The sequence below is a fragment of the Sphaeramia orbicularis genome, chromosome 14 (assembly GCF_902148855.1).
Source record: "Sphaeramia orbicularis chromosome 14, fSphaOr1.1, whole genome shotgun sequence".
In the NCBI taxonomy this organism is placed as follows: domain Eukaryota; kingdom Metazoa; phylum Chordata; class Actinopteri; order Kurtiformes; family Apogonidae; genus Sphaeramia; species Sphaeramia orbicularis.
In genome coordinates, this window is record NC_043970.1 from 32685960 (window position 1) to 32711662 (window position 25703).

General features: G+C 38.3%; 1 protein-coding gene across 4 annotated transcripts in view; it reads right to left on the reverse strand.

The window, feature by feature from the left end:
- Positions 1–25703, reverse strand: part of stard13a (StAR related lipid transfer domain containing 13a) — a 73068-nt gene that overhangs the window by 20934 nt on the left and 26431 nt on the right. The window contains exon 1 of one of the 4 annotated variants that reach the window (XM_030154531.1): positions 15211–15732. The exons of 2 other annotated variants lie outside the window; for them this stretch is intronic. In XM_030154531.1, coding sequence (XP_030010391.1) covers positions 15211–15334 — 124 coding nt within the window. In that variant the 5' untranslated portion in view covers positions 15335–15732. Of the gene's footprint in view, positions 1–8773; positions 9412–15210; positions 15733–25703 lie in introns of those variants that run through there. One more of the 4 variants, XM_030154529.1, reaches the window with a different exon arrangement.

Below are 25703 nucleotides of genomic sequence, written 5' to 3' on the forward strand. Positions count from 1 at the left end.
GGTGTGTGTGCATTTACTTTATGAGCAGACGCAGATTAAGCAGCTCTGGAGAGTTTAGCGCTGACGAAAAGATTTTAATCTGGATGCCATTTGAACATATGTCAAACATTCATTCACATTTGCATAAGATAAAGTGAGCCAAAGATATAGAACACACACTGAGGCTTTCATTTAAATGCATGCACACATATTCACATGTACATACTGTGTGCACAAGAATGAAAAATGTAGATTTAAACATAAATATTGATGACAGACATAAAAAAAACAAGGCATTTTAGTGTTTAAAGTGATAGTATACAGTAAAAAAGTACTGTAACAGATTGTGAAGTCACTCTTACTCACAGCTTCATTCTACATTCTGATGTCACTGCCTTTATTTCATACCTCTGTCAAAGTCCTACGCCTTCAACTCTCACTAATCTCATTCACTCGTTTCTAAGCGTTGGCAGTCAATACAAAAGAAAGAGAAGAAACACAGGGGACAAAGTTCAGCAGTGCAATAAAAAACCTCCGTCTTCACCATCAGAGATGAGAACGGTCAAAGGAAATGATCCTTTCACTGCAATCCAGCAATTACATCCCTCTACCAGCATTCTCAGCATAACTCCTCTCTCTAAATCACATACGAAGCAACACGAGGGTGAAAATACTTTGTCGCATTCTGAAAATAGACTGTCAAGAGCGAGAAATACAACTGAAGAGCATTCAACCGGCATTCCCATAAATACAAACTGTGTACATTTAGAAGCCAAAGATCTGCAGACTTACTTGAAGCCCTCATTGTTCTGCGATGACATGCTTCTATGACTTTCTCCTTTGCTCAGATTGAAGTTTCCTCTCCGTCCCATGGCACATCCATTCACACTATCCAGCTTTCCATCAAGTGGCAGCAATTCTGTGCTCTCTTTCTCGCAGCCTTTCCAGCTCTTGTGTTTACAACTGTGCCTCCCTCTTCCAGCCTGCCCCATGCAGGGTTTCTCTTCCCTCTAATTTTCTCCTCAACCTCCTCTCTACACTTTCTACTTTGTCAGGATCCACATACAATATCACTCTCTGACTTACTCCATACTTTCAGTTTCTTGCTTCTTTTTTCTACAACTTTCTGACAATAACCTTCCACTCTAAACAAGCTTTTCTTTTTCTTCTTTTGTTCTCGCTCCTCATCCACATCTCTGACTACTAACCTTGTCTTCTATCATCTAAATATCCAAACTTCTTCTTGCATTTTCCTTCTTACATCGTCTTTCCCTCATCCTATCTTCTCCCAGACAAAGCCGTTCGATACTTCTACCTCTACATCTTCCTTGTCGTTACCGGCGCTGCTGCTGCTTCCCCATCACCACGTCAATGACGGAAATGGCTAATTTCAGCTGGCGTTTGCATCAGTCAGTCCCCGAGGTCACAGACTGACGACTCGGGGATGTTAACTTCACATGTCAGATGAGCCCACAGGCAGACTAGCCAAGGACACTCTGACCTTTTTCCACTGGCGTTACTGTACACAACTACCAAGCAGAACTCCAGTATGTGTTAAGAGAATTCAGCGTCGTCACACACACACACTCACACACACGCACATACATCACACATTTAGCACAGTCCAGATGTTGCCCCCAGTGAGTCAGAGAATGCAGAGAGGATGAGACGGGCAGACAGCTGGGGTGGGGAGGGCAGCTGAGATGGACAGACCCTGTGGGAAAACCACAGGGAGGAAGACATACCACACCAACCACTTACCGAAACATCATGGACTCCTTCTACAGAAAAAACGCTTGTAGTGTAGAAAATAAGGTACAAAAACAGGGCACATTATATAAAATTCCATAGTTGTTATAGTTTTCCTTTTCCCCACTAATCCAACAACACTTTAAGACACTATTGTTCACACAGGCATTTTAAATCCAACTGACTGAGGGCTGCTACAAACTGACTGCACTTTAATTGTACTTTAATTGCATTTTAAAACTGTATTTTATTCTGTATTTTTATTGCTTTTAACTGTATCTTGCACTGTAAAGCACTTTGTGGCCCCATGTCTGTGAAAAGTGCTCTATAAATGAAACATACTTACTTATTTACTTAACAGTCATCCCTCGATCTTACTTACAGGTCTGTACAGTCACATCCATTCATCAAAACCAACACAGACCTCTAGTTTATTTTCAGTGGTGTCATTAACACTGACTACAGCACAAAAAATCAGTGACTGAAAATCATCCCTGACAAAAATAAAAGCCACCACTTACTTCTGCTATAGCAACATTTACAAAAAACTACAGCAGTGCTTGGCAGTTTTTGGTAATTGTAGAGCAGTTTTTAAAGATGAACTGTATCTTGTATTGTACATTCTTGTATTTTAATCTTTTAATTTGTTTTTTCCCCTGTAAGTCCCTTTGGAAAAAAGCATCTGCCAAATGCATAAATGTAAATGTAAGTATAATTGTAAATATCTGTCATCCATTATTACCACACACACAGGCTGGAGAAAACACTGATAGTAGACAAACTATTTGGTCAATTTCAATTCTGGATGAAATTTAAAAGTAAAATGTGTAGAAGATCCCAAACATTGTGACTTTTCTATGGTTTACCAAGAGTTTGGGGTGTATGATATGATGATTTTAGATCGTGAAGGATTAGAACGTATTGATGATCCGACAAAGTAGAGAGATTGTGGAATCGGGGGGGGGGGGGGGGTTATACAGGGGGTGGGTTCCATGCTGTACGTACCCCATAATGAGTACACACACACACCATACGACTGTTGAAAGTGACAGTGAAACTTAAGACTGCAGTCTCCCACTGATGTGCAGCTCATTTTCCTTTTCCCTACCTTCGGAAACTTTAATTTGAGGGGGCAGGATGTTTGTTCTTTGTATCTTTGGAAAATTGCACAAACGATTTAAATTAAAAATGTTCTGGAAGGTTCTTTGGGCTAAATTGTCCATTTTATTATTTTTCTTTTAGGGCTATGTTCTACATAGGGAAATTGTTTGGTTGCACTGTTCAGAAACTTGCAAATTAGTCTCAAAGATCAATGTGAAGAATCATGATAAAATCGAGATTGTGATTTTATTTTTTAAAAATCGTGAAAAGAAATTTTTGCCATGTCGCCCACCCCTACCAAGAGTTAATCCAAGGATGACTCAAATTCTATCGAAAATGTTGCCCATAAAGTTCGAATAATTCCATTTTCAGACACATTCCTCTTTTTACTCCCATTTATACACATCTGTAACTGCCTTTTGACCTGGTGCAATGATTACCTCCGCCAAGGAGGTTATGTTTTTGCCAGGGTTTGTTTGTCTGTTTGTTTGTTTGTTTGTCTGTTTGTTTGTTTGTTTGTTTGTTTGTTTGTCTGTCCGTTAGTGTGCAACATAACTCAAAAAGTTATGGACAGATTTGGATGAAATTTTCAGGGTTTGTTGGAAATGGGATAAGGAAGAAATGATTAAATTTTGGTGGTGATCGGGGGTGGGGGGGCCCACGGGGGGGCCACTGATCAGCCTTGGCGGAGGTCTGCGCTCTCAGAGTGCTTCTAGTTACTTACTGAATCTTAGTTACACTTTTTCAAGAATAAACCTCATTGTCAAAATCATGTCATGAGAACAGGTAAAAACATTTTATTCCAGCTTTATGGGCAACAGTGTACTTGAAGTATGAGTTCGTAAATGTACAATAGATTGTAAGAATTTCATATTATCTTCATGTCCACTTTTTCACTCTACTTTATCCCAATAAAACGTCCAATTCGCCCCAAAGTTGAAGTTCTTCTTTAATGGTTAAAATACATTTGGTGATGGCTGCAGTAAATCTATGTAGATATTACAAAAAACAAGGGAAAATGAAAGGGTTATGTTTGTTAGCACATCCAATGATGACTGGTTTACTGTTCTCAGGTGTTTTAAATAGATTACAAAAATCAGAGCTGCACAAATAATTGAAGTACAGTTCAAACATCAGCCTGTGGTATTATGCAAATAACTGCCAATTACAAAGGCACTGTGTAATACATACAAATTAAAGTTGTCCCTTTCTCTAACAGTTGTTGTTTTTATGCTAGTTTAAGTTTTACAAAAATACACAATTGAAAATGGTTAGTAGTCTGCATTTTCTAAAAACCAGGCAAGCAGACTGGAACTGCTATTATGACTCTTTCACCAGATTGTGCAACCCTAGTCCAAATCCACAATCGCTTTTACAGCAAATTTTCTCATACTACATTTAATATCATTGCAACACAAGCTTGAAATTGTATGTGTGTGTTTGTGTGTGTGTGTGTGTGTGTGTGTGTGAGTGTATGCATTACTGGCTCTACATCTTTGTGTTCATGCATAAAGGTGCCAAGTGATAAACCTCCTGTCAGCATGAGAACAAAGCACTACTTCATTTGTGCAGAATTTAATCAAGAGATTAATTAGTACACAAACACGTTATTAATGCGGCACAAAACACACAAATGTGCACAGCCAGACTGAACTAATCCAAGCTGCCCATTGTGCTTTTTCTTCAAACTATTTCATGTCCCTGTACTCCTGCTGTGTAAGATATATGACAACAGGCAGAAAACCACCAGATCAACAGCAGGGAAGGTAGACAGATGGTATGTGTGTAAGTGTGTGTCTGTTAGAGCGTGTGTGTGTGTGTGTGTGTGTGTGTGTGTGTGTGTGAAACTGAACGTCCATGTGTGGGACAAAAAGGCTATAAAGTAATTCCTTACATAACAAGGGTGCCAGCTATGTTACATAATAGATATAACACAAGAACCCCAATGTCCAGGCAGGTTTTCTTCTCTGCGTCTCTGCCTTTTTTTGTTTTCTTCCTTTCATTTCCTCCCTTTTATCCAACGCCTCCTCCATAAGCAGGACTTTCCAATAACCCTCACATTCTGACAGACTTTTCTCAGTGTTATGACTACATTTTCTGCCTCTTACTGCATTTCAAGGACCCTCAAGTGCCTTGCATGACATCATTTCCTGCTCTAAATTTCCCAGCTAAGAACAGCAACAGGAAGTTCCTGGACTTAACCTGTCAGAGGGACTCAGTTAGGACAATTTTAGGCCGACCGAGGCATGTAGGTGGGCGACGAGGGTTAAACTAGAGAGTTTTGAGGAACTATATAAAGTTATATTTGAATGTTTTCTTCCATTTCAGTGCTCTGTTTAAGTAAAAAATGTATAACGTCAATCAAAAACAACACAAATAAAGGACAGGAGTAAGGTAGACTATGATTTGTTGAGGCTGAATATCCATGAATTGAGCAGCTATAGTTGTCTTACAGGACTGCACACGCTAACACTAACACACACACACATGATGCCTGGAACGCAGCCATATTCCCACATAAGCTAAAGCACTTAGTCCTTCATGTTTAAAGGTCAAAAAGAAAAAAAAAAGGAGCAGAAGAAGAAGGGAGAGGGGTAGAGATGGGAGAATGGGGGAGGAAAGGGGGGAGGGACACTAAAGAGGAGTATGTCTGTGCTGTCCCATATGGTTCATCTGCAATGATGTCGAGTCCTGTGGAATGTACTGTAAAACCAAGTCAACAATGGCATGAAATCAGCACAGGTTCAGGCACAGAGCGTCCTATGCATCACTAACTGAAAAGTGCAGGATGAACAGAGTCACGGTAACACTGAAATAGTTTAAATATGACACAAACAGCACGTGGGTGTTACCAGATTCAGGTAATCAGCATGGAAAAACAACACTCAGATGACGAGTTTTACATAAACTATAACGTGTACTTCACTGTGTTACCCTTTCACCAGCAGAGGGGGTCAAAGTAACTCCATTTCTGTCAAATTACTGTACAGCTCCAGGCTATGCTTACAGGAAGAGGAGGTTAAACGACTGTGTGTGCCTTCTTTTTCCATTTAGTGGTTAGAGCATTGATTGTGAGATGGATGCTCAGAGACTGTTTACTTCGACTGTTTGTGGTTTGGCAGCATAAAGACAGAAGTTTTACTGTGACAGATGCACTGTATGGATAAAAATACAGTAGGAGGACATACCATTCCAGCTGATTTGAAATATCATCCTGATATAAACAGTCATGTCAGTGGCAAATTTTTATCACAATAAATGTCAGTTCAAAATTTTTTTTAAGTAGGGATGTGCATGAATAATCGATAAGTCAGATAGTCAAAAAAGTAAATATAGTTGAATTTATTATATTTATTTTTGTGAGAGTAAACTCATTTTGGGTGGAGGAGTCTAAAACAATTAAAACTTTTAAAAAGGTGTGCAAATCAACTATTATTCAAAAACACAGAGCTCAGGACTGACTAAAGAAAATACTTGTTTAAAAGACTATGATGAATATTGGCAGCTGAGATAAGGACATGATTTACCTGAATTAAAATTATTCTCTTCTGTTGTATATATAGCAATGATTACACTGATTTTTTTTTCTTGTTTGTTTTCTTGTGGAAACTTTGTGTTAATTGTTTATAGGGTTAGGAAAAATAAGTCTTTACTTCAGCCTAAACCCTTTCGGTCGCATTGTATATGGAACAATGAATGTTGTTTTTGTTTGTTTAAAGTAATTAACAACTGAATAAACTACTACTACTACTAGATTTAGATGTCACTTCAAAATCAGCATCAGAATACTTTACTGATCCCTGGGAGAAACTGGGTAATTCATGAAACTGCAGAAGTAATGCGTATAGTACTGTTTCTGCCTGAGAGCTGCATATGTTAAAGAAAGTCTGAAAAGTGTTTTAAGAGTTTAATGGTATACTTGTGGTTCACCCACTCCTTGGTTGATAACTTTTTGTCATAGTTTTGGTTTGGTTGGAGGGCATGAGTTAATGATAACCTCATGAATAATCAAACAATCAACTTAAAATGACTTGATTATTTGACTGCAAAAAGTAATTATAATGCCCATCCCTTATCTAAGCTTAATGGCTTAATTATTGACTTGAGTGCGAGTTGAAGAAATCAGACTTGTGGTTGAAAATTATGTGACTAGTGGTAGAACATACAATGATAAAAAAAAATTTTTAAAATCAGCATCAACAAAGTCCAATAATACAATCAAAAGTGTTTTACAAGTGCAGATATAAACAAAAGTAACCCTAAAGATGATATAATAATATTTACTGCAATATATATCATAAAATAAAATAAAATAATGTTATTCGCTGTTATTGTTTTGTAGCCCAACCCCGATAGCAATGAAACACACAAACTCAATGTGTCCTAATACTTTTATCCATTTACAGAAGGCCTAAATTGATAAATTCAAGCTGATCATAAATCAATCACAAAACAAACTGAGTGTGAATATAATAAACTAGAAGAGGAGAAACACAGGAGGTTATGCAGAGTATAGATCGATGTTGCGTCACTGAATCACATGACTGAAGTTATTTCTGGCAGTCATGAGTTCTCTGCTACCATTATTAAAATACATCAGCGCAAGTCTGCTGTGGAGGTTGCTGAATATATAAGTTTTTCCACTTTGATTTGTTACCACCAGGGTATATTCAGACATTAAATACAGGGGAGGTTGCCTGTTCAGTACAAGGGCTATGAATCAAAAAATATTATAAATGGAGATTATATCAATGAATCAAGCTCGGTTCAGCCACTGAAATCTTATTTTAGTCGATCTGACTGTATACAGATGATGGAATGTAACTGGGGAGTGTGTATCAGAGAGAGAGAAAGTAAAGATGTTACTTTGTAAAAAAAAAAAAAAAAAAAAAAAAAAAAAGGGGGTGAAATGATTCATCTTTATACATTCCTGTAATATATCAGTCTTTTCTGATTGTGCAACTACTCTTTATCTGCACTTGACACAATGTGGGGGAAAAAGATAAACCAAAAACACTATAAATCTGACTTCAATAAAATATAATCTGCGGCAAAACAACAACTAATACAACACATGGAGAACAGTTGTTACAATGCCCCAAATCCCTGCGCTATGAACACCGGGATGTCCTCTTTACTGCCTGGGAAACGTGTGTCATGTGACAGGAAGTGGTGGAAGTTACCATAGAATACAAAGCTGACAAGTTGGGCAGGGAGGACATAGACAAAAACAATAACACTGCAGTCCTTTAGGGTTTGTTATGGTTTCTTCAGATATATGAAAGTCGTCTTGGGAGGAAAAGTGGCTCTGTGTGTCCAGCTGAAATACACAAAGTTGTCATATTGTAAACCTGGAGCGTCTAAACTCATGCCAATAAGAAATATCTAAAAAGCACAATGAAAAATGGAAAAAAAGAAGTGGTCTAGTTCATAAAATAGTGTCTTTTCATTCTCAGTGTTGTGCAAAACTCCCTGGAATCATGCCAGCTCTTGTACAAACTGCCATATCTACTTTACAGAAACTCCTCAGTTAGAAATGATATGTTTTACTGATAACAATCAAGCTATTTTTCTGAATTCAAAGTGGCACAGTTCAACCTCTTAATGGCAATCACATGAAGACTGCTTTAAAGCCTTGACTAGGAAAGAAGAAAAGAAGAAGAAAATGAAAACGCACACAGCCATAGAAAATCTAATTTACGTGTTCATGTTCTAAACAACTGGCAGCAGCTTTTTTTGTTTCTTGTCTTTCTTGCACAACTGATATAAAAGATTGTTTCCACAGTTAGTAACACTAACAATTTTCTGTCACTTTTTTGTCCTGCAAGATTGAATCAAATCATAAAATAACAAAACTGAATGTCTCCTCCAGGAATAACACTCACAAATCTAGTAGGACTGAACTGAGATTAACTGGAAAACACGCTACAGCTTACACGTCTACCTTGTGCCAGCCTCCGGAGCAGCTGCTGGCGGGCGATGATGCGTGACAGGCGCAGGGCAGAGCGCCGTCGAGGCGTGTCGCCCAGCCTCAGGTAGTGCTCGTGTCCGTCAGGTGTCATAGCCTCCAGGCACGATCCCTCATTGGTGCTGTCGCTGTCACTCTCATAGTCATTTCTGCCATCCTTGACACTCTGATCCATACTGTCCACGCTGTCATCTATTTCCATGCTCCTACTGTGTGTGAGATCAGCATAGTCCGCACTGTCCTCCAAGCCCCCTAAGTCAGCACCTTCTATATTTTCCCTTAGATTGTCCACATAGTCAGTGATGGCTGTCATTTCATGGTCTGTAACGTTACCAATAACCAAATCACCAGAACTTTCTTCATCTGTAACAGTTTGTGCACTGTCCAGATTGCTGCCATCGTTCCTTGTAGACATGTCTCGTTCTGCATCTACAAAGTGTCCTGAAGAAGCCCCCCCTTGTGTGTCCATATTATCCATAATGTTCATGAAATCTCCTACAGCCTCCGTACAACAACATCTAATCCTGACTCTCGTGCTGATGACTTATTGTGTGAACACTCCTTCTGAATTCCTGTCTCTAACATGCCCTCACTGGAAGCCAAAACAGCTCCCCACCCGCCCGCCTCCTCCCTTTAACTTACCATAGTCGAACAAACACACAAGTCTCATCACACCACCTGACTCAGCTGACTGACCTCGCTCTCCTCAAACACCCACTCACACTTACAAACTGAGTCCTCAACTGAGATGGGAGGAAGACTCACAAACTCTCCTTTCCACATGGTTTTTCCTCTGGTCACATGACCACCAGCCAATGGCCCTGTAGTTGAAGAAACACTGCCCTGATTCCTGAAGCTGTGCCAAAGACACAGTTTGGTACATGCCTCAGGGATACATGAGGGGATGGCAGATGTAATCAGAGAGGGGATAGGCCTGGAAAAAAGCTGTCCTTATACTAACGTGAAATGGGAAGGAGCAGAACAATGGAGAGTATGTGGGTGTGTGAGAGTGTGCTGTGGAATGTATGTAGGAGAAAGCTATTGTTACTAATGCTGCCATTGAGAAATACTCCTTAAATCCACAATATCTGGTTCAAACCACATGATACTGAACATAACACATGTACGTCAACTCCCATATTTGGACCCCAAATAGCAATATATCAGACAAAATCTGCAGTGCAGTAGCTGTAGTAAATTATGCTAATGTCGGAAAAGTGTGACTGACTGTTGCCATACAGTAACTGAGTTAGTGGATAAATGTATGGAATGCAGTGAGAGGAGGGAGGAGGAGGAAAGGTCAATGTTTGGCCTAGTATGACAGAACGGTGATTTACCCAGGCTCAAGGATATAGGGGGTCATATTAATTCATTTTAGGGAGGTAATAAGCGAGGGAAGAGGAGGGGGGTTGCACGTGAGAAGTAGGTCACAGCAAAGTCATTTTTAGGTCAGCACACACACTTAATCTCACAGCAGAGAGGCATTACAGCACACTTTTACACTCTGCATGTTACTTACTATAAGAAAGGTGCAAGTGAGGAGATTTAAATCCCAGACAGGCTTCTAAAGAACCCGCATCCATTAGCCTCTTATCCAAAATCAAGTTATAAAACACCCATAAAGTTGTGAAATATTAAATCTGTGATTTGACTTGATTAGACTGCCCCCTTGAGGCAGACAAGAAAATTATCACATTACATTTCAGGATTTCTAATCTAAAAGCGCACGTGTGCACTGCCTGTAACTTCTTCACACCGGTACACTGCAAATTGATCTGTCCAGAGAGCATGGGTTTTATTACCCAGCCAAAGCACATACTGGAGTAAACTTTGACTGTTGCCGGGTAGAGCAGGCTGGCAGAGGGAGTAACCCGATAGAAGTTAAATAGTGTGTAAATGGATTGATACAGGGCAGGGCTGTAGTAAGAGACCAGTAACATAATATCCATCACTCACTCTCATTTACAGCTGGTCAAAAGAGGACAGAAACTGCACAGGCTGCAAATAAACGGAGAGTGGAAAACATCACATCTAGGATCACTACTATCATTTGATATTACTGATCATCTCACAACCAGATCAAATAAGCAGGGTGGGGAAAAATTTCACATGAGAATTAAACATACTATGAAAAAAGCCTTTCTATGTGAAGGTACAGTGTTTTAGCTGAGGTTATGTGAGACACTAATTTAAATCCTTTATTATTAACAATAAATAATTTGATTTCTTTTTTTCTTTCTTTGTGCTGAATTATAACAAAAGTGTCTGGGTTTAGAAAATGAGTAGTTGATAAATAAACAATAAATGGTTCCCAGTAACTGCGATTAAAATTACACTTAATTTTCATGATTTTACATTTTACAAATTCATTCTTAAAAAGCTTTTGTTAATGCTTAATGCTGACACTAATTGCCACTATGACTTTTGCAGATGTGAAATAATCTAAAACAAAAAACAGTGATTTGGGACACATTAGAGCTTCTGTCTTATACACTGGTCAACCTCTAATATGTTTAATGGTATATTGTACAGAATTCAGAAAACCCTTGATATTAAGAACACTGGTAGCAGTTAAGCTAATGATAGCTAGTGTTGCCCCTTTAGCAGCACTGGAGCAGTAGAGAGACAACAAAGCATTAAGAGAGGGCAAGCACATCACATCTTCAGATATTCCTCTAACATGAAACTTTTTAGACTTACATAGAAAACAGTCTACAGACTGTTACAGAAGCAGGTAACTGGTAAAGTTTAGAAAAACTTTAAAAGCTGTTACAGTTCATTCACACACTGTAAATATAACAACAACAACAACAACAACAACAACAACAACAATTTCTTCATATTGTTATGCATTGTATCTTTCAGAAAAAGGCAAAAACATTTCCTAAAAAGTGATATATAGACTCTTAAAATAATAATCCCTCTTATCTGACTCTGTCAGAAATGACTTCTCTGGCAGACCCTTTGCAAGTATTTTTTCCTTTAGTTTTGCTGTGTTTGGGACATTTCTAGGTATCAACCATTGGACAGTGAGTCTGTAGTTCCAGACAACAACAGCATAATGCACTGTGCTGTGATGCAGTTCTGTCGGAGAGGCAACACTCAGTGTAAAGCACATACAGGCCACGTATCTATGACCAGTCTACCACAAACCTGTCACTCTGACAGACACACCACAGGAAACATGTGCTTCAGTTGCATTTAGAGTTTGTGGGTGTGTTTGTGTTTCAGAACATAACTAATGTGTAATAAATAGAACTTGTTTTCTCTCACTACAAACAACAACAGATAAAAGTTACATAATTGAACTTTAACATCTATACAAAATAATTAGATGACAAATATTGTTTATTTATACTGGGTATTAAGATGCAGTCAAAATCTGTAATTAACCTTTAAAGAACCTATTTTGTAATATTTCTAATTTGAACTACTCAAAACTTAAATGCTCACAACTGTTAATACAAGTATGGTTTTGCATCATGTAAAATCTGCTAATGTACTGCTTTGCAGAGATCCACACTCGACTTTCAGTTATGTCTGTCCAGTCTCTGCTGTAATACCACTTTGAACAGTGAACAGGGAGTCACTGTGGCCTTGATCTGCCTGACAATACTTGGAAAACCAAAAGTAGCTTAGCTGCACTTACTGGGACAGTTCGATGATGTAGACACATACATGTTGCCACCCCCACTTGCAAATTTGTTCAGCAATGCTTATAAAAGTAAGATGTTCCTATTGCCATGTCCATGGATATTATTCTGAATAGATATTTTACTCCTCCATTCCCCTTCCACAAAAACTACTGCCCACACAACTTTCATTTACAAAACACCTCTGTCCATACTTCTATGTAGAAATATACAAATCAGTACAAACACTTGGACAAACAATTGTTTGTCAGACTTTAATCCGTCAGATAATACTAGACGTAGCAGATGCAACAAGTTTAGTCTGTCATGAAGTTAAGCTGCAATGTTAAGCTATGAACTTCAGTTACCTTAAGATTTTGCTGCTACAGTAGCGCGTGTCCATCTCCCAAATGTGTCTCTGCTGACTTCATGCTACTGCAGGTGATTCAGTGACTAACACACTGTAGTATCCTGTATGTAATGTTTCAGGTGCCTGTTCATAAAGCAATAATACACAGGCGAAGTCATTGTTTTCTTATCTTGGTTCTCTTTATCCACACAGATACACACAAACTGGAGTTTTCAATAATCTTCAACTCCAGAAAACATTGAAAATCTACATTTTTGTGACCTGAAATGTTGTTTACATGTAGACAAGAGGCACAAACATAGAGAAACCCCACAAGTTTTCAAAATATCCACATTAGTATGGACATGGAATTATGTTTGCAATGTGTGCTGCTTGTTGATATGTGGTTGAGACTATAAATCTATCAAAATAGCGGTCCTGAACTCCACATTTTAACTGATATGAAATGTATGAAGTGTGGTAATCTGTCTTTATCATTGACTAAAGACATAGATCAACATCTTGCACTTTTTAGAGTCAGATGAGGAACTGTATTTCAACATGGGAAATTAAGTTTTATTGTAAAAAAGATAAACGGATGTAACCATATTAACATTTTCTTACGTTTTAGGTACAGTCATGATCATGATTTTCTATAAAACAAACAAGCTACTGATCTTGGCTTAATAAAACTTTTACTTTTGTAAGATTTACAATTTTAATCATCGTTGGAATCACTGTCATTTGTGGTAGAAAACTACAAAACACACCATATAAAGTCAGAACAACTTCTTAAAGAGTCAAAAATGTAAAAACTCACTGATTTTTAAAATGTATGTAGGTTTTCTAACAAACACACTCATACGCACACACACATACTGATGGACTAAGACTCACAAATCCCACATGCAAAGGGAGATCCGACCCCCACCACTAACCTAAAAATCTGTGGGATTACAACCAAATCCAGGTGCTATTATCTCTCAGTTTTCTCACACACAAACAACACACAGATGACAAAAAAAACAATAACCACAATCAACTCTGTGTTAAAATCCAGTCAATCTCCAGCTATCTTCATTTGTTTTTACTCACTTAACTCCATCTTTATCACTGCATTTTTTCCCTTTTGACATTTCACATCTAAACACTCTAATATTTAAGTCTGACTAATCCATTGAGTGAAAAATGCAGTGCAGAATACCAGAATAAGGGTAAAACCAGATGTGCAGATTTCTGGGATCCCCCCATCTCCAAATCTGATCCAGACAGATGTGAACTGTGCGCCTTTAGAGCTGATGGGTTAAGCAGTGGGGGTGAGGGAGGGGTTTAGGAGGAGGGACTGGGGTTTTTGAGGTTTTGGGCTCTGGCTTGAGGACAGGATGAAGGGGTGAGAAATAAAGGGAAAGAGGATTAGTGAGAGGCAGGTGCCCGGTTTCACTGTCATTCATTAATTGTGCGCAAAACACATATAAAGGCACACGTACTCATCATTATTTGGTAATAGGTTAACCAAAATGGATGTTCTGCAACACCAAATGCCAGTTTAAACCTCTGACTGATCATGCATGGGATTTACTACCGTTACACAGACAGAGCCACTGACTGATGCCGTGGTCTGCAGAGGTTTGCGGCGCCGTGAATGTGGGAATGTTCGGTGTTTAATTTGCGTAAGAGGCGGACATGTCGGTAATTCCATTAAACCGAGGAGACAGCTGCAGTCTTCTCCATCTCTCTTTTCGACTTTTTTTTTTTTTTTGCTTCTCCTCCCTCTCTAACAAACAGTTCAGAGACAGACAGTCAGACAGCCAGCCTGTAACCCTGCGCATCCAGGCCACTGTAAATATAGATCAGACTCTCCAGACTTGGCGCATTGGCGTTTAAGGGGAATATCTGACACCATGCACACAAGTCAAGACAGTCCAAACAGAAACATATATAAATACACCTTTCTTCTTGATAACAACTCCTTAGATTAGAAGAATTGCTGCAGCATAAGGATCTGTGACGTTTATCACAGCACATGCCTCTGCTGTTTTGAGCACTAAATTTGACAATGACCTTCCCAAAATATCAGAGCGCGTTGCGTTGCGCATGACTCTACAGGCATAACACACAGGCTGAATGCAGTTTACTGGCCAGGATAAACTTTTGTCATGAATATCCCTTTAATATAAGTAGTGACAGTCAAGCAGAAAAACAATCTCAAAAGGGGGTGTCCAAATTTCTATTATTAAGAAAGTCAGAAATGTCATTTGGCACCATCTAGTTTAATGTTTACGCAGCTCCGCAAGATCTACACCACAGTAATGACAGCCTGAGGATCTAGGATACTGAACACAAATATATCAGTCAAGGTGTTAAAATTAAAAATCACCCCTAGTGTTTTTTTTTTTTTTTTTTTTTTTCTTGGGGGGGGGGGGGGTTCTGACCTGCCAGGCGTCTCTCCCGGACATTCCTCCACAGTAGATCCCAAGCTTTGGACGTGGAGTCCCGCAGCTGCTCACTGATCGACCGCCGCAGCTGTAGCTTGGCCGACTTTCTCTGGCTTGTCATTGCGGTGTTCTCGGATGCATATTCCCGGACTAAAGCAGCGGCTCCGTTATTCCGCAAAAAGCCCCGTTATTCCAATTCGGGAGCGGTCCAGGCTTTTGGGCAGTGCGTCCCGGCTGCCGCAATGGTCGTCACCGCTTCACCTGATATAAAAGCCCCTCTGAGGCTGCGTCACCTTCCTGCACCGGCGGAGGCGGATGAGGTCCTATATTCACTGGATCTAAGACTCACTCTGCTGATTTATTTCATCATGTGCCCTCCTCAGACCTCCGATCGGCTCATTCACGGTCGTTTCTGGGGCCGATGTACAGAAATGTGTCCACATAACTAGTGCATGAGAGGCTGGAGCTGTGACAAGACCAGCCAGATGTGAGAGGCGGCTTCCCTCCTCAGGAGCAACTCTCTCTCTCTCTCTCTCTAGCTCTAACTCTCCCTCACATACACACATATAGACACACACCAAACCTACATGTTCCCTACAGCTCAAACCCACCCACTCACCCAAACAAGGATCTCTTTCAATCCCTTGATACACACTAATAACACACTTGCCACATGTGCAGGCACACAACAAAGTTTTGTTTTCAGGAAATACTTCTCCTGTGCATCTATATCACTGGTCAACAACAAATTTCTTGTTTAAGTTTTTTTGAGCTGATTTAGGATAATTTTGGTGTGCTGAATCCAAAAAAATCACATTAATTTTGCTCAATCAGGTCAACTTTCTGAACTATGCTACATATTGGCTTTTTAACATTTTTGCTTACATTTATGGGCATTTTCACATCATATGATACAAAATTCTTTCATATTTCTTGCAATAAACGAGTTCTGAAGATTTTACTTTTGCCAATTTATGATTAATGCTTTTTTTAATATTACAGGTGAATGAAATGGCTTCAACAAGAAGATCTTGCAAAAATAAGCCTGACGTATTCTGCTACATCTGCAGTGAATACACCATTGTACCTAACAGGAATCAAGTGATCAAATGATTTTTTTTCTCTTAAAACCTATTTTGGGTGAGAACTATATAAAACAATCAACTGATAAAGTCAAAAAAATGTAATAAATTTTGTAAGAAGATCAAATTTTTCAAAATCAAATTAGCAAAAAAAACCTGACCTGATTGAGAAAAACAGATGTCATTTTTGGATTTAGCGGTGCAAAATGGTCCTAATTCAGTTGAAAAAACCTAGACAACTTGCAAAAAACATTGTTTTTTGTAACCCAGTGTATTCATTCACACAAACATGAATAAGGGGAGGGTAAACTAGAAGTGACATAAGTGACATACTCACGTTTTGCTTCTTAAATCCATTAATCCAGTGTTTTTCAACCTTGGGGTCGGGACCCCACATGGGGTCACCTGGAATTCAAATGGGGTCCAAGGTAATAATAGTTGTGGATTTTTACCTCCGCCAAGGAGGTTATGTTTTTGCCAGGGTTTGTTTGTTTGTTTGTTTGTCTGTTTGTTTGTTTGTTTGTTTGTTTGTCTGTCCGTTAGTGTGCAACATAACTCAAAAAGTTATGGACAGATTTGGAAGAAATTTTCAGGCTTTGTTGGAAATGGGATAAGGAAGAAATGATTAAATTTTGGTGGTGATCGGGGGTGGGAGGGCCCACAGGGGGGGCCACTGATCAGCCTTGGCGGAGGTCTGCGCTCTCCGAGTGCTTCTAGTTCATTATAGTTTAGTTTTATTTAGTTTTGACTTTTTTTCTCTAATTCAGTTACTCTCAGTTCGTTTTTAGAGCAGGTTTGCTAGTTTTTATTAGTTTTCATTATTTTCTAAATGCTTACCATAGTTTTAGTTTAGTTTTGGTTTTTTTATATCTTTTATCTTCTTCGCCGTCATATTCAAATAAATCCCAGACAGGACTCTGCTTCTTTCTCCCAACTTTAGTCTCCATGTTTCCAGGTAGAATGGGGATGAGAAGACGACTCTAAACCACAAATGACGAGAAGTGATGGACCGTTAAATACCATACAGTGCCAGCAGCTAAAATTGCTCGAGGGAAATAAATCGATTTCGTGTCAATCCGACATTGACAAAGACAAAAACGAAGGGAATTTTATCCATAATTTTTATACGTTTTAGTTAGTTTTGTAAGCTCACAATACAGTTTCAGTTAGTTATCATTTTTTTCTTTCAACTATAGTTCTCATTTATTTCAATTAACAAAAATGTTTTTACAATTCTAGTTTTTGTCATTTCGTTAGTTTTTGTTAACGATAATAACCTTGATGTGATCGCCTGAAATTTCTAGTGATTGATAAAAAAACAACAACTTACGAATAAAAACATTTGGTGAGTTGAGAGAGACAATCCCAATCCATAAAAGACATGACAAACTCTGAAGTTGAAACTGAAGCACTGTGGTACTGTTTATCTGTCAAATGTTCAGTGTGGTCAGTTTCAGATGCTGCAGCTCTTTCATAATTCATAGTTTGAGTTATTGTTTGTTCAGTATTAATTGTCAGCCTTGTAAATCCAAGCTGGACTGACTGTACATATCCTGACCAAGGAAAATCAAATTCTCACTTTGTGCAGTAATCTACACCTGGCTTTTCTGCCTCCGTCCATAATAATAGACATTATATAGACTAAATGTTGTCTAGAATTAACGTTTATTTGCAACATTGTAGAGAGGACTCTTACATGATCAAAAACAAATTAGTTCTAGCAAAAAAAAGTCTCAGTTTTGAATGTCCGGGGTCGCCAGAAATTTGTGATGTTAAAATGGGGTCACGAGCCAAAAAAGGTTGGGAACCACTGGATTAATCTGATCAGAGCTCTTTCACACGTGCTATTGTTTCTGTGTGAAAAAATTAAGGCACAACTCAAGCAAGAGGTCCTACAAAATGATCCTCGTGCTTATGATGTAGTTAATGTTATGACTTCCAACTGGATTTGCTGTGAAATGCATTAAATACCCTCACCTTGATTCAGACTGCACATAGATAAGTGAACTGCACGTCCTGACTAAATGAGTTAAACTGTGAGTATTCATGCTCCAGTCAGTCTGACAACCTGAAGTGAAAGTGCACAAACATTAACCATCTGAGCTGCCTGTCTCTGTGAGTCACATCACCCCACTGACAGGTCAAGAGTTTTGGGATTTCATTCCAAGCTCTGAGTTACTCCCATGATATCCCAGGAATGTCAGACACACTGATCAGGACCATTCAGGATGTTCATCAGCTGCCGTCTGCCTGCCAGCCTCGCTCTGCCTTCGGATGTCCTGTTTGTGGTGTTGTGTTCCAGGTCAGCATGGATCCACGACCAGGGACATTATTCCACATTTCAGCCTGTTCAAACATGTCTACTACCCCGACAAGTCAGCACAACACCGTGGTCGTGTGGACACCAAACACCACTGGGCTGGTGTGGTTGACAGTCGTAAATGAGATTATGGATAATGGTGACACAAGACTTGGGGCTACACAGTGGTCTCCACTTGAAATTCAACTTGGAATGGGTCAGTTCTCCATCAAACCTATAGCAAGGGGAGTTTATTAAGGCTGAGTTCATGGTCCAACTTTCCCTGCCCTGCCCTGCCATGGCCTGGTGTCTAGTGACAGTACAGCTGTGGAGAGACCTGGTGATTTATAGTCTTGCATTACACTGCTGGGACCAGGGTGAGATTAACGGCCAGCAGTCAGCCACGATGAGAGGAAAAGTGTTTAAGAGGAAAAAAAGATGAACAATAGCTGAATGAAGGAGGAATGAAAGAGCGATGGAACTGAGGAGCTGAGGGAAACAAAAAGTCTTTTTTGACAAGACCACCAACATATAGAACATCCAGTGAGGAATGAGCGGAAGCAGGAAAATATGCAAAATGAAACGCTTCACATGAAGCTTGTGATGTAAGTTTCAATTTCTGTTTAGATTCTAAAGTATAATCAGGTTCATGAGAATCATATTTGCAAGGAAGTGACAAATTTCAGTCACATGGAACGTTTCAGTAGCATCTTTCATGTTTGATCATACTCAAATGGTAAACAAAATTAAAAGGAAAGCATTTAATTATAAACAGTTGATAAAATGAGCCTGTTTTCTTGTCTGCACGGGCACTTCTGCTTTTGATTTTCCAAAGAATGAGCATGACTACAGTACATAGGGATGAGGCAATTAAAATATCAATATGAATGGCCAATTACGTTTCATGACTTTATCCATTTTCACTTTAAATACTGCTTATTTCAACATTTTCTCAGAGCATTCTCTAGAGAGACGCTAGTGACAGATGCAAGCATCTGAAACTGTTGAATCAGCTTTAGCAGTGCTTTAGGGGCTGAACTGGCAAGAGACCAAGACATATGCAGGCATATGGCTCTGGTTTGTGAACAATGCAGCCTAGGAGAGGATTCTCTCTTAAAAAAAAAAAAAAAAAAAAAAAAAAATCAGACAAGAGAGGAGGCGGTGGACCTGTTTGTACCATCAGAAACCAAAGAGCACAAGAGCAAAGAAATAAACTGAAAATATGATGATGACTGTGAGAAGACGAAAACTATGTGGGAGTAAAGCATATACACCTTAACAAAAACACTTTGCTTGTTATTTTAGTCTATAAACATGCATACAGCAACTTTATGGTTACATAAACATTTGAAGCATGTCATGAGACAGCAGCAGTATAATGATGAGAAAACAAAAACTAGATCATGTGTCACTGTGTGCAATGGCATCATGTGAACATAAAACATGGAAGGGCACTTTAGATCATACACTGCATCAATGCATCAGCACAACAGCATCAGAAATGATGTCATATCAGCATAAAACTGTGACTTAAACTCGTAAAAGCATTAGTGTATACAAAATAATTAATATTTTACACACAAATGACCTCTGTTCCCTTTGAAAATGCTGTCATCAGTCAGCCACAACAGTAAGGATTTTACCACATTTTCACACCAACTACAGGCACAACTAATCAGCGCACTGACCACTTCCATAAGGGGCATTAAAGAATGTTAAACAGAATGTGTACTGGGGGAAAAAGATCACCTGGGAACTGCGTGCAATAATACTTTTCATTTCATTAAATATGTTTGCACTTCTAACGTAATCTAACACATCCCATTATGATTTTTTTTAAAACATCCAAGCCCCCAAAAAAGATTACAAAATAAGAAAAAGCTGCGATATTTGCTAATATCTTTGAGCGAACAAGGTCTTGGGCATTGACAATCTACCTTTAATTAAAACACTCACACAACAGATACTAATACGGGGTAGAAAATTACAATAATAAGGAATTCATTGGGTCTACTTCATGTCTTGCTCCATCATTTTTAACACAATATTTCTTTTGTCAGAAAATAAATCATAAAAATTTACAACAGAAAATAGCATCTCTACAAGATTAGATCACACTTGAACACTAAATATTTTACTTGAAAATAGGATCATACTAGGTCTTTGTATAAATAGTGGATTGTTGATGGGTTATGAAAGTGAGAGACAAAATGTGTGCGGAAAAAAAAGAGGCCACAGGTCAGAAATAAAACACGTCTGAGAGAAAACTACAAAACCTTCAGTGACTTTGATGCAGGATCAGTTTTGTATTTCTACTCTGTGATGTTGTCGTCTGTGACATATGTATGCAAGGCCGGTGCTTGAGGTCAATCTCTAGAAAAGGCCAAAGGAGCGGTGTCCCACAGCAGTAGCCAATCAAAACAACAAACTAACACATTCCAGGGCTCGAACGACCAATCGCAGCAGCACTATATGGACGAGGCTCAGGGTATGATTCTCAGAACAAATACACAACAGAGCGTGGACGTCTTCAGAAGGACGGCAATTGGATCTCGCAGTGGTTACAGAAAAGACTGGTTTGGATGAAGCTGCTGTCTTTGAGAGTCAGCGGAAGAGGAGGAGGAGAAAACAGAGGTTGAGTTTCTTCCTCTTTTTCTTTTGTCCAACATCAGGTCATCTAAGGCTAAGAGGCTGTGTTAAATATATGCAGCAGTGTAAAAAAGCTCCAGAAATACAGTGTATGATGATACAAAGAGCCCTGTCTGGTATGTTTTTCTTACTTTAGCAGCTGCTTCTGTTATATTTCTATCCATTCAGCCCTGAATATTAACCCTACTGACTATTTGTTTCTTCTGTCTTCTTTCTTTTATTATTTTTTTCAATTATTTTTTTATTAGCAATTTACATCATGTATATAACTTCTATATATGTAAAGAAAACAAACAATGACAGAAATAGCAAAAACATACACAGTAACCTAAAATAGAGTTAATGGGAAATAAGTATTTTTCCTATTCCATTCTTTCCTTCTAAAAACCCCTTTTTTAACACTGAACATTTAAAGTGTGTAGCATGAACCAAGGGTTTACATGGGTCTATATTACTCTTATCAAGTAAAATCAGCTCTTAATAGTAGTCGCTTTTCCATTGACCCTCAAATTGCGCAAATATTACTTGCACATAAAAATTTACCAAATGGAAAAATTACAATTTCGCCAAAAGTCTCATTTTCCGATAAAATTTTTTGCGTTGGCAAGAGGTGATTTTTCCGGCGTAGCGCAAATGGTATATTACCCAAAACTGCAATGGAAAGACCTTTTTTCACAACTAGAGTCAGGTGAATTAAAAAATCGGATGCTGACGTATGTTACAACAAGCGAAGAAGAAGAAACATGTCACGGTATGTGTGGACACACCAGGAAACCCAATCATTTTTAGCTTACCAGCCGACAGGCCATAAACTATTGTCGTCATGAGGCGTCGTCGGTGTCTGTCATCCATTACAAAAATTTCAATCGTCTTCTTCTCCGAAACTACAATTCCAATTGACTTCAAACTTGGTATACAGCTTCTTTATGATGATGTCAACAAAAGTTAGTGAAATTATTTGGATCCGGATCTGATTCTGGATTTGGTGCGACTTTGACAAATTTCCCCATTATAAGCGATAGGAAGTGGATCAATGCAATAACTCAGTAAATATAAATGATATCAAGTGGAAATTTCTACAGTCCAGCCCTGATGGGGAGATGACCAAAACATAATGCCCACATGCTGATCAGGATCTTCTTCTGGATCCAGGAACTTACGGAAAATTTAACATGGGCTCTTATGGGGAAAACATTTCAATCATCTTCTTCTCCGAAACTACAGTTCTGATTGACTTCAAACTTGGTATACAGCTTCTTTATGATGATGTCAACAAAAGGTATTGAAATTATTTTGATCCAGATCTGATTCTGGATTTGGTGCGACTTTGAAAAATGTTCCCATTATAAGAGATAGGAAGTGGATTGAATCAGTAAGTATCAATGATATCAAGTTGGAATTTGAATTTTTTACAGATCTGATTGGAATATGACCAGAACATGGGCTATTTCAGTAATATAATAAATACACAGAACTGGGTGATAATAAATGGCATCTGGATACATTTCCCAAAGCTTTTAATTTGGCCGGTAAGCTACAGGGCCATTGGTCCTATTTTTTTAATTTAGTATGAGATAGAGGGGTAATATATAATAATAATGAATATATCTGTAAATCAGCACCATATTTACGTTTGTTGCCATGTTTATGGAATGACTTCTTGTGTCATCTTGCAATAATAAATAAACAAATCATCGCATTTGTGATTAAATGGAAAAACCGACATTACGCACTTCTGTTTTTTCAACATTTAGTAAATATCGGTAAAGTTTTGCGCAGATGTCCAATGTAAAAGGGACTAATGTTACAAAATCAACTCAGTTTTTCCAATAACTGCCTACTGACTATTTCAACCATACTGCAAGATGAAATCACAAGAATTCACATCCTTCAGGCGGTGTTTTAGCACCACTTCTAGGGCTGTCTGTCACTGAGGCTCTTGTGAACTGTGATATTCTTACAGTAAAAAGTCAATAGCCGCCCATGCACACAGAGTCAAGGTTAGTGAGTTCAGGCCGATCAATGATTTAACAGATGATGTGATGAAAAGCTGTGACAAAAGCATCTTATCCAACCTACATCCCTCTCCCTGCCTCCTTAAATTTACATGTCTGCACGCTCTTTCACCTCCTCCTCCTACTGCTGCTCAGTTTTTCTCCTCTTCATCCTTGCCACTTTCTCCCTGGTCTCTGTCTTCTATTTTCAGAAACACTCAGTCATTCAGGCCAAGCTGCTTGGTTCACTTGTCGCTGCCGTTTCAGCTTGAAACACTCACACATCACCCTCCACACACACTTTTACTGTACATCATCTCAGCTACTGCTCACTTGAAATCTTGATGTGCAAGAAAATCTAAACAAAACAAAAAAAAAAAAAAAAAACAGACATAAAACGATTCTTATGCAAGACACAAGAATCCAGAAGCGTTTGCTGGTGCGTGTCTGCTACCTGCAGTGACCACCATCAGTCTGCTTAAAGTAGAAAACCAGTAGATTAAATGAAACCATTGAACAGATGGCACATGTGACCTTGACCTAAATTCCTGGCTCCTACTATCTGTTTTCAGTGATCCGAGAGAGCACACACCTAATCATCTTACTATGAACACAGGAATTCCATATGTTGCTGACTTACCCAAAAAGCACTAAGATCATAACATCTGTTGAAAGGTTTACTCACAGTCATTTTCTTTAAAAAACTTAACATGTACTGAAGCTATTAATACATCTACGACAACAGATAGCGACATATGTTTCCTAATACTTACAAGTACCAAGGCGGCAATAAACTGTCACCAGATAAGAGAAACACAAATCTAACAATTCAGATGTGTGAATGTATGCAAAAAACAAGACTGAGTCACAATTTTCCACTGTAAAAAACACTACCTCTGCAAGCCTCTTTTCTCATGTCCTCTTAATGTCATTATTTTTGTTATGTTGTGTCATTTGCATAGATTTTTTTTTTTTTAATCAAGAATGTTATTTCTTTACAATCAAAGTGAAAAGGAAGACAAGCAGAGAAAGCAAAACAAAAAGTGATAGATACCCATCATGTTATCTATTTAAGTCCAAATTATACTGCACTCACAAAAGTTCCAGTGGCTTCCCCCATTTCTGTAGAAAAATATGAGTCTTTTTCTTTTTAAATTAATATAGTGTTCGAGTTTTACCAGTATCACAACTTCTGAGATCAGGGATTTCCACATAGGAATGGAAGGGGGGTCTTCATTTGCATAGTTTTTTGTTATTACATGTTGTAATTTATTTATTAAATTTTGCTCTTTTGCAATATAACAAGAACTGAAGCTAAAATAAAATCTTTAAACAATTTCAAATAAGAGTTGTTTTCAGCTTTAACCCCTAACCCAGATTTACAAAAATTGCCTCATTAATTGACATACATCTACATTTTTACTCATTCATGAGACGTGGTGGATAGCAAAATAATATTAATAGTAAATAATCTTTTCTAGTACTGACTCTAGGAAGGTGGAAATACACCATCAACAATTGAGACATATGAAAAAAACAACTTAAACAACTTAAATGAGTGCCTTCAGTGGAGGTCGATGCTCCTCATGTATGTTACAAGCTAATGCTAATGCTAATGCTAGGTGCTGTGTGTGTAAAATACTAAGACTGAATTTCCCTAAGGGGATAATGATGACAATTAAAAATGAAAAAAATAAAAACAGCCTCATCAGCTGCTATGTTATGCACCTATCGTAGCAAAAAAGCTTGTTTTGTTGTTCTGGAAAAAAATCTGAAGTTCCATTAGTTACATTATAGCTGGAAGGACAGAATCTGGTTGTCACTGTTAAATAAACTACATCAGTTTAATCAGATTTGGCATCCCCTTCAACAATATATTGATAACTCAATCTGAATATAATTAGAATTTGTGTGGCCTCCCTTGGTGTGATACGTCATAAGTCCTGGGATGGGGGGTGGGTGGATGAGGGTTATTAAAATGTGTGTTTGTTATGTTTGCTTTCCTCTGGTGTACTTTTGGTTTGTTCACTCAGTGTTTATTTTTCAAAATGTGGACAAATGGTAATAATGGATGTTTTTGTGACTAACTCTTGAATAAAAATATTGACAACAAAATAAAAACAGCCTAACATAACCCCTAACTACTGTTTATTACACTGGGAAAGAGAAGCCTCTTTTTATATGGGTGCTTCTATGAAACTGGGTACATTTTGGTACCTGACACTTTGCCAGCTTTTTTAGACCCAATAATAAAAGAGAATTTCAGACATATTTCCCACCAGGATGTACCCAAAGATGACCTCAGATAAATGCAAACAAATTATACTCTTGCTTTGAGCCATCCCAAAATTAATGAATTTTTAATTCAATATTGGGGCCAAAAATAGGTCCAAAACTAGAACAGGAAAAGCTACCTAGGTGTCAGTGCATTTCATCTGGAAAACATGGCTTGAAATGGTCTTATAT